Source organism: Papaver somniferum, unplaced genomic scaffold (assembly GCF_003573695.1).
Source record: "Papaver somniferum cultivar HN1 unplaced genomic scaffold, ASM357369v1 unplaced-scaffold_114, whole genome shotgun sequence".
Taxonomy (NCBI): Eukaryota; Viridiplantae; Streptophyta; class Magnoliopsida; order Ranunculales; family Papaveraceae; genus Papaver; species Papaver somniferum.
Window position 1 is genome coordinate 172,507 of NW_020620381.1, and position 9,473 is coordinate 181,979.

Sequence of the window (9,473 nt, forward strand, 5' to 3'; positions counted from 1 at the left end):
TTATTTGATCAAGAATAAAACTGAAGTTGAATTGATATTTCTTAACTTTATTGCTCTTATTAGACGTCAGTTTGGCAAGGAAATCAAAAATGTTAGGAGTGACAATGAAACAGAACTTAGTGCTTTGCGTGGATATTTTAAAACCAACGGAATCATATTTGATACGTCTTGTGTTGGTACGCCCCAACAAAATTGGAGAGTTGAAAGAAAACATCAGCATATAATGAATGTTGCAAGAGCTTTGAGATTCCAAGCTAATTTTCCAATACAATTCTGGGGGGAATGTGCATTGACGGCAGCATACTTAATTAATCGAACACCAACACCTTTGCTCAATAATAAAACTCCATATGAAATTATGTTTGGAAAGTTACCTCCATATGATCAATTGAGAGTGTCTGGATCTTTGTGTTATGTGCATAATCAGAATAGTAAAGGAGATAAGTTTGCAAGTCGAGGAAGAAGGTGTGTATTTCTTGGTTATCCATGTGGTAAAAAGGCATGGAAAGTTTATGACTTAGACACAAAACAGTTTTTGGTGTCAAGAGATGTAGATTTTTATGAAAACCAGTTTCGATATATGACAGCCACTGTTGAGCAGTCAAATAATATTACTCCATCAAGTATTGAAACATGTTGGAGTGATGATGAGGATAGAGAAGAAGTACAGTTGCCTGGAGAAGTTATTGAAACTCGGCATCCTGAGATGCATCAACAACAAAGAAATGATGATATACAACTTGGTATTGAATGTGCAACATAAGAATTGCAAGGAAGTGTTCAAGAACATCCCGAGGAGACTGAACAGGATGCATCATCCAATGAAACTTCGGTGGAAGTTGCAGTAGATAATAACATCAGTGAGATGGGTAAAGGAAAACATCAGAAAATTCCTTCTAGCAGACTCAAGGGATTTGTGACGCATACAGTACGTGAAAATAGTCCACCTTCCACTCAACCGACACAATCATCATCCTCGGGTACACCTTATCCTTTGACATATTATGTTAGTTGTGATCGTTTTTCTGCTATGCATAGAAAATATCTTGCAGCTATAACGGTTTGGAATGAACCCAAAAGCTTCAAAGAAGTTATGAAGCATCAAGGATGGAAGAAAGCCATGGCTGAAGAAATACGAGTTCTAGAGGAACAAGGAACATGGGAAATGGAGGAATTACCACATGGTAAGTAGGCATTAGGAAGCAAATGGATTTATACAGATAAGCGTGATGAATATGGGAATTTGATACGTCTAAAGTCAAGATTGGTGATATTTGGTAATCATCAAGTTGAAGGATTGGATTATAATGAAACATTTGCACCAGTGGCAAAGATAACAACAGTTCGTACTTTTCTAGATGTTGCAGCAGTTAAGAATTGGGAAGTGCATCAAATGGATGTTCATAATGCATTTTTGCATGGAGATTTGGAGGAAGAAGTGTATATGAAGATACCTCCAGGATTTTCCAAAGGAAATTCCAATTTGATATGTCGAATGAAAAAATCGTTATATGGTCTTAAACATGCGCCTAGGTGTTGGTTTGCAAGGTTATCAACAGCCTTGAAGAAGTATGGTTTTAAGCAATCATATTCAGATTACTCTCTTTTTACTATGACAAAGGAAAGGATGCAACATAATGTCTTAGTATATGTTGATGATTTGATTGTGGCAGGTAATGATCTTGTTGAACTTCACAATTTTAAAACTTACTTGGGACAATGTTTTAAGATGAAGGATTTGGGGAAGTTGAAATATTTCTTAGGATTGGAGGTGGATCGTAGTAAACAAGGTTTCTATATATGCCAGAGAAAATATGCATTGGACATTATAATGGAGAGGGATTATCGGGTGCAAAACCTGCAGAATTTCCTATGGAGACGAATCACCATATGGCATTTGCAAAAGGGAATATACTTGCTGATGTGGAAAAATATAGAAGATTAGTTGGCCGTTTGATTTATCTGTCAGTTACAAGACCAGATCTGGCTTATTCAGTACACATTTTATCACAATTTATGCAACAACCTAGAATGGAGCATTGGGAAGCAGCACTTCGTATGTTTAGATACTTGAAGAAGAGTCCAGGACAAGGAATTTTGTTGCGCTCTGATAGTGGTCTTAGTTTAAAAGGATGGTGTGATTCAGACTGGGCAAGCTGTCCATTGACTAGACGTTCATTAACAGGATGATTTGTTCTTCTTGGTTTCTCTCCTATTTCTTGGAAGACTAAGAAGCATCATACAGTTTCTCATTCCTCAGCAGAAGCCGAATATAGATCTATGGAAGCAGTAACGTGTGAATTGAAGTGGTTGAAATAGTTGCTTGGTGATTTAGGAGTTCATCATACTCATAGGATGAATCTCTTTTGTGATAGTTAATCAGCATTATATATTGCTCAGAATCCAGTATTCCATGAACGAACAAAACATATAAAAGTGGATTGTCATCTTGTTAGAGATGCCATCATAAGGAAGATTATATCACCCTCCTACATGCCTACAACGGTGTAATTGGCTGATATCTTTACAAAAGCCTTAGGAAAAGCTCAGTTTAAGTTTCTTTTGTCCAAGATGGGCATTTGTGATCTGCATGCTCCATCTTAAGGGAGGGTATTAGGAAATAGTCTATATTTGAGTCATGTATTTTAGGAAATCTAGATACGTGCAGTTCACGTTTATGTCTTGATGACCAAGACATATGAATGTATAAATATCTAAACAATGAATGAGAAAACTAAGACTTGTCGAGAACTTGACAATTTTTAATACCTGGCCTAATAGTCATAGTAAATATATAAAGGCTTTGTATGCGCCACATTTTGTAAAACCATTTACAACATTCTTTTGAATTAAAATCGGAATAAAAATCATACATCTTCTTCTCATGGTTGTTGTCAGTGAGGCATACAATTATTTTAACTAAACATTGTCATTCATTGTCTTAAATTCTTCTCCGGTTACATTGTTTGAGGCTGAGTAATACAATTTACGAATGTTTGTATTGAGTATCCATCATATTTAAAAATAGAGGGGGGATTGATTATAAAGATTTTACAGTACTTCATATATATGTTAATTATGTTGACTTGACGTTTGGGTACTCACATGTAACGAGAAATTTAACTAATTTAAGTTATCCACACATAAATTTGTATTCTGGAGAACCCTTCTTATCTTAAAAATATTTTAGTCCATAAAAAATTAATGTTCGGATTTATAGTTAAGAAATCCAACTCTTATTTACTCACCGTTTTGATATTTGTATGTAAAGAGAAAGCGTTTCGATCCTGGTTTCCTAACTTAACCATGTGGCGAAATAATCCGAACATGATTCAGAAGATCAAGATGAAAGATTCATATTCAGTACTAATTGACACGCTCACTCAAATTGGGAGTTCTATGTACTGTGAAACACAACAGTTTCCAACGGTCAATCCGTAATTTTAAGACTGGTAAATCATAAGATGAGCCTTCACCTGGTTGGATCACTGCACGTACTATGGTATTTTTGTTTACACTGATTGATTTATTTATTTGGATATCCAGCAATAAATAATCTTTCATCGAAAAGGTTTTGTACAAGAGAAATGTTTTTGAATTTTTCGTACTTACTGTCTGTCGAGAATGAATGAAACACGAATTCAAAATTTTGTATCACGTATGAAGTCATCCAACCTTTTGCTCGTAATCATCTGGTTTCCAACATTTTACGGATGTTATTTAAGGAGTTGTGCACAACATTCATAAAACCTTCTTGTTGGCTTTGAATTTTGGAGAGACGTGATACAGTTAAGGACATTTGGTATAAAGTCTTTTTGCTTCTTATAAGAACCATGTTTTGGGGCATACAAGGAAATTTTAGGGCATACAAAATGATTACCCTAACTAGGGTGTGGTGATAAGGGATATTCAAGGCTATCCTCAATTATCCTCAATTAATTTATTATTTATTTTTGGCGTTTAAATATTTTTGATTTTAAATTTTTAAATTTTTTAAATTCTTTGTTTTCAAATTTTTAAATTTTAAACTTTTCTTAATCTTTTTTTTTTTATTTTTTTTTTCTCTTAAATTTGAAAAGAAAAAAATTTTGATTTTTTTTCTCCCTTCTCTCTTCCATGTACCAACCCAGATGTAGGACAAAAGTATTTCTCACAAACTCATGTCTTATTTTTTCTAAATTTGATTGATTGATTAAGTTTTTTAAAAAATGGAATTTTTCGGTAGTTGCAGAATTAAGTACGACTGATAATTGAAACGAATTATTAGCCGAACTGCTCATTTTTTTCATCCTCAAGGTGCCGATGAACAGTTCGGCTGATAATTAAACACAAAAATGATAACCGAACTCAATTCGCTTTATGAAAAATAACACTAAGTTTGGTTGTTTTATTTTTTGCTCGAATTAGCCGAACCTAAGTTCGACAGTTACAGAGTGAGGTTCGGTTGATAACTTGTCAGCCGAACATAGGTATATTTTTATAACACCTTGGTTCGGCCAATAAATTTTCAGCTGAACTGCTCATTGTTTTTCAAGTTCGGCTGGTAATTTGTCAGCCGAACCTAGTGCGTTGTAAATAAAAATAATAAAAAATTGTATATTAATTTTAATTTTTTTTAATTTTTTTTAAATTTTTTTAAATTTTTTTTTAAAAATAAAAAATATAAATAAAGATAGTTTTGGCATTGAACAAAATATATGGATAAAGAGCTTTTAAAATACTATCTAATAACCCGTTTTTGTCTTTATATGATATGCCCTAAAATTTCTGGGTATGCCCTAAAACAGTGTTCTTATAGCGTCTTTTTGGTTAGGTACCAATAAGGCTATCTATAATCCCTAAAACTGACTTTCCGTGGAGGGTTTTGTCTTTTGGTGTTTATCCTAACATATTAACGGTTAGGTGCCTTGAAAGGCAACATACCATATAAAATTGTCGCGATGACATCTTGAGTTGCCAATTAGCGTGTGTATTCACAATGCTGCGAAACGATGGGATGATTAGAGATTCAAGAATTTCTTTCTGTCAGGGGACCTATCCTAGCACTGATGTAACTGCTGTTTACCTGTGATTCAGGTAGCGCACAAAATATAGTCTCGTGATACTCTCCTAGATGTTAGGGGTACACAATGTACAACCTTTCAATGAATCTTGCTGAAGAGGTGCGTCACCTAAGGTTACTTAGCCATTATGCATTCTTTTCAATCTTTGAAAGGTTGTGATTTATTTCTAATCACGTAGTGATGACACAAATAGTTAGTAACTCTTTAAGTTGCCTTTTGGATTATCTAAGCAATAGTAACGACTTTCGGGCGTGGAAATTAGGTGCCAATGAATTAGATTAAAAATAAATTAATTCCAATTAGCTAACTGTTAGTTTTGAACGGTCAATATGATTGGTTTCTTACGTACATACTCTTTAAAGAAGTGTGCACAAATTTGGACTCTGAATTGGATTACGTCTTATAGGAACATCCAATCATGTAGTAAATATCTGTATTTTATCTCTCGTCCAAATATAATGCTATAAAGATTCCATGACCAGATAATTTACATGTTCTAATTGTATGCCACCATAAAACCAGCTCTGTATCAAAATTTAGTAGCGTACTTAAGATGGGTAACTGGAAGTGGTTTTCAGAATCTGGTTCTTCGGGGTTCAAGTCTTCGTCTACAGCCGAACAAGTCACTGAGGGGATTGATGCTACAGGTCTCACTGCAATTGTCACAGGTATGAATTTATGTTGTGAACTTGCGATCTAACGATCCCTAAAGACACTAGTAGATAATCTGTGACATTATTAATGCTTAGTCTTTCTGTGTGTGCATTTATAGGTGCAACAAGTGGGATTGGGAAAGAAACAGCAAGGGTATTGGCTCTAAAAGGTGTAAATGTAATCGTACCTTCAAGAGATTTGGAGAATGGTTTGAAGATAAAAGAAATGATCCTCCAAGAAAACCCTAAAGCACAGATTGATGTCATGGAGATGGATTTAGCATCCATCGAATCCATCACTTCTTTTGCTCAATCCTTTAATTCTTCGAAACAATCCTTAAATATTCTCATGTACGTATACACCACCTCATACATTCTCCAACTCATATATATATATATATATATATACATTAAGATTCGATATTAATACTACATCCATGTTTTTGTGCAGAAATAATGCTGGTATATTCGCTTGTCCATTCCAGCTCTCCAGAGATGGAATAGAGCTGCAATTTGCTACCAATCACCTAGGTAAATATGTATAAAGCATTGATTACAAGATATAACTCTTTATTCCAAAAAAAAATAAAAAATCATTTGGGTTAGTATTGTAATTCGGTATCTATTTTTTTTCATTTTTTTTTTTTGTATCTGGAAATTTTCAGGGCATTTCTTACTAACGAAATTGTTATTGGAGAAGCTTAAAACCACAGCCAAGAAAACCGGCATAGAAGGAAGAATAGTCAATGTGTCCTCCATTGCTCACGGATACTCAAAGGGGGATTCTTTGCTTGATCTCGAGATCATAAACAATCCAACAAAGTACTAGTTCTCATAATGCGTTATTCTATTAAGTACAATTTAATTTTTGTGCATGTTGGAACACTTAATTCGTTGGATTAAATTTGTCTGGGATTTAATTATATGTAGGAACACATAATTCGTTCCCTTTCGGTGGCTTCATTTTGTGCATAGCTGGGATTGTCGATGCCCTTAATAACACATCACTGTTCTGAGTTCTAATACATTAGTTGCCGTCACTTGAGCTGTTTTTTTTTCCTGATCAAAACAGGTATAAAAAATATGATGCTTACTGTCGATCCAAGCTTGCAAATGTTCTACACGCGAATGAGTTAGCTAGGGTTTTGCAGGTGAGTCTGATTTCTTCCGATTAAAAGAAACACATTGCCGCATAATTTCGGATTTGGAGGTCCAACCAGCAGTATTCAGAGTGAGAAATTCCGAATTAACTCATTTTATGTATAAAACTAAGTCGAGTAATTCCTCACGATTCAATTTATGATCTGGATCCAAAATTTGGAAAATGAGTCTCACAAAAAAAATGAATCATAATTCACGATTTAAGAAGAATGCTATTATTGGTTCCACCCCTGATGGGTTTCTGGGCCCTGCACTCATTGGCAATAATTTTTATAACCCTTTATCTAACTATTTTCAATAATACCAAATATGATCTCAATGTAACTACGGTGATAGCTAAACTCAATGTAAGTACGGTGATTAACTAAACTAATCATACGATTAATTTTTGAAATCAAAATTTATTTTTCTTTTTTTTTTTGATTTAGAGAAGGTGAAGGATAATTTTGATGTATTTTTGTTTCTTTTTTGAAAATTTTGGAAGAAATAACATCCTAGAAATAGTAAGAAAAACCTTATAAACCTCTTCCAATTACAATTTTGTTGATTCAAATCCTTAAAAATTAGGATCAAAATTTGATTTTTTCAGAAACTATGGATGACATATAGTACTCGACCTAATTGTGAATCGGATATTCGGTTAGGAATAACAAAACTCTCAGCTAGGAAAATCTGGTCGTACTCAACCTGTGTTTTCGTCTTTTTTTTTCTTCTCTTATTACCATAACAAAGTACAACTAGGTTTTCCTAGCCGTAAAATGTACTTCCTGTTGGGCATACCCAGATGGTTTTCATATTAGCGGATAGGAAAGCCTAACTGAAAGTAAACCTCTGTTCTTTTTTCGTGATTATCAAAATTACTTACGGCGAACAGGAAATTCTAAATGTGAACGCTTAATTACGGTTGGGAATTAAAATTTTCCCAACTAGATACCTATTTGATGGCTTAGAGTTCCAGTGTTTCCACCGCGTAATATATCATTTACGGTTGGGACAACAAGAACTTCCAGCTATAAACAACTTCAGAAGTTGGTTTTTTCTAGCCGAAAATCGTATAATATGATTTTTTTAGCCATTAAAAAGAAAAAATAAGTTATAGATTTTCTTAGTTTTTTATTTTATGATCATCATTTTCATCATGATAAAATTATGATCATTATCCTCACCATGATTTATGAATGAGAAGAGAAGGAGAATGAGAGGATAATTGTTTTGATTTTTTTTTTTGATAATCATCATCATGGTAAGATTATGATCATCTTCATCATGATTTGTGAATAAGAAGGAAAACCAGAAGGTGATAGATTTAGTATTTTTTATTTATGATAATCATCTTCATCATAATTAAATTTTGATCATTTTATTCATCATATTTGATGAATGAGAAGAGAAGGAGAAGAGAATCGATTTTTTTTTAATGGTTTGTCAGATTTGGGAAAGGGTAGTTTTGACATTTCAAATAGATTAGATGTCCATATTCAGCTTTTGGGTAGTATAATCATTTAAAATCCGTTGGGTTTGAAGCCCCAATAATAGGATTCTTTAAAAATGTTGGTGGTACTAGTTTTGACGAAATTAATAATGACTTCTCTTTTTCACTTTCTTGGCTCATGTACCTTTTTTTTTACTTCGACATTTGCATCAGCTTCGCATGTAAACTGCTAGTGTTCTATTTCGTGAATTGATAGTAATGTGGCTTTGACTGAGTGAGTTAGGCGGAAGAAGCTAACGTGACGGCAAATTCTTTGCACCCCGGAATTATTGCAACTAATATATTTCGGTTTATGAACATTCGAGGTAAATTTTATAATTAATGACTATTGTTTTATTTATCGTCTTATCTTAATTATATAACAGTAGATGGCACTATTTTACTTGATGAAAATGAATTCGTGAAATTGTTACAGGTATTATGTTGCACGTACTGGCAGCTTTAGGGAAGCTTTTCACGAAGAATATACCTCAAGTAATTATCATAATTGATTGTTATAAAAATAAGCATACTTTTTAAAGTGATCACCACAAACCTTCCAAAAAAATATTGTTTTATTATTTAAAATATCTGAACTTCAACTTATCTTAAAAACAACATTTAGTTAATTAGATATGTATCTAAAATCATAAAATTATGCTAATGGCGGGAATGTGGAAATTTTTTTACCATTTTGTATGTAGGGTGCATCAACGACTTGTTATCTTGCTCTACATCCTGATATGAAAGGTGTCACCGGGAAGTTCTTTATCGATTGCAAAGAAACACTTCCTTCGTCACAATCTCAAGACAAGGATTTGGGAAAAAAACTATGGAGCTGGAGCACAGATTTGCTTAATAACCTCAACATACAAAAATGAGAATTACATGCATGTAATTCGAAGTATACTACTATCCCACGGAGCCATGTCACATATCTATATACTGTGATTGATAAATCCAGAATCCAATCTGAGATGGACTTGATAGTCCTACCCTATCCAGAAAGGGACAAATCCCTAATTTATTTAAAAGATAAAAAATATATATACCTAAATAATGCCACGGGTGTTAAGGTGAACAATACATATGGTAAACACGGATGTTAGCCCATGGGTTGAAATC

General features: G+C 33.5%; 2 protein-coding genes across 2 annotated transcripts; both read left to right on the forward strand.

The window, feature by feature from the left end:
- The first annotated feature begins 865 nt into the window (after positions 1–865).
- On the forward strand, positions 866–2,190 carry LOC113328685 (uncharacterized mitochondrial protein AtMg00810-like). Its single transcript, XM_026575712.1, has 3 exons — positions 866–1,184; positions 1,674–1,790; positions 1,865–2,190. The coding sequence occupies exons 1-3, from the start codon at positions 866–868 to the stop codon at positions 2,188–2,190; spliced, it is 762 nt and encodes a 253-aa protein (XP_026431497.1).
- Positions 2,191–5,616: 3,426 nt separating this feature from the next.
- Positions 5,617–9,229, forward strand: LOC113328686 (short-chain dehydrogenase TIC 32, chloroplastic-like). Its single transcript, XM_026575713.1, has 8 exons — positions 5,617–5,731; positions 5,836–6,067; positions 6,168–6,247; positions 6,382–6,538; positions 6,789–6,867; positions 8,593–8,674; positions 8,785–8,843; positions 9,053–9,229. The coding sequence occupies exons 1-8, from the start codon at positions 5,617–5,619 to the stop codon at positions 9,227–9,229; spliced, it is 981 nt and encodes a 326-aa protein (XP_026431498.1).
- Positions 9,230–9,473: the final 244 nt, after the last annotated feature.

What these genes read in the sequence shown, in the direction of transcription:
- LOC113328686 (XM_026575713.1), top strand. Translation starts at nt 5,617, where the DNA reads ATGGGTAACTGGAAGTGGTTTTCAGAATCTGGTTCTTCGGGGTTCAAG. An exon ending in TCGGTTTATGAACATTCGAG is followed by an intron (nt 8,675 to 8,784) that starts GTAAATTTTATA and finishes AAATTGTTACAG; the next exon opens with GTATTATGTTGCACGTACTG. An exon ending in TCACGAAGAATATACCTCAA is followed by an intron (nt 8,844 to 9,052) that starts GTAATTATCATA and finishes TTTTGTATGTAG; the next exon opens with GGTGCATCAACGACTTGTTA.
- LOC113328685 (XM_026575712.1), top strand. Translation starts at nt 866, where the DNA reads ATGGGTAAAGGAAAACATCAGAAAATTCCTTCTAGCAGACTCAAGGGA. An exon ending in AATGGAGGAATTACCACATG is followed by an intron (nt 1,185 to 1,673) that starts GTAAGTAGGCAT and finishes TGATTGTGGCAG; the next exon opens with GTAATGATCTTGTTGAACTT. An exon ending in GGTGGATCGTAGTAAACAAG is followed by an intron (nt 1,791 to 1,864) that starts GTTTCTATATAT and finishes CAAAACCTGCAG; the next exon opens with AATTTCCTATGGAGACGAAT.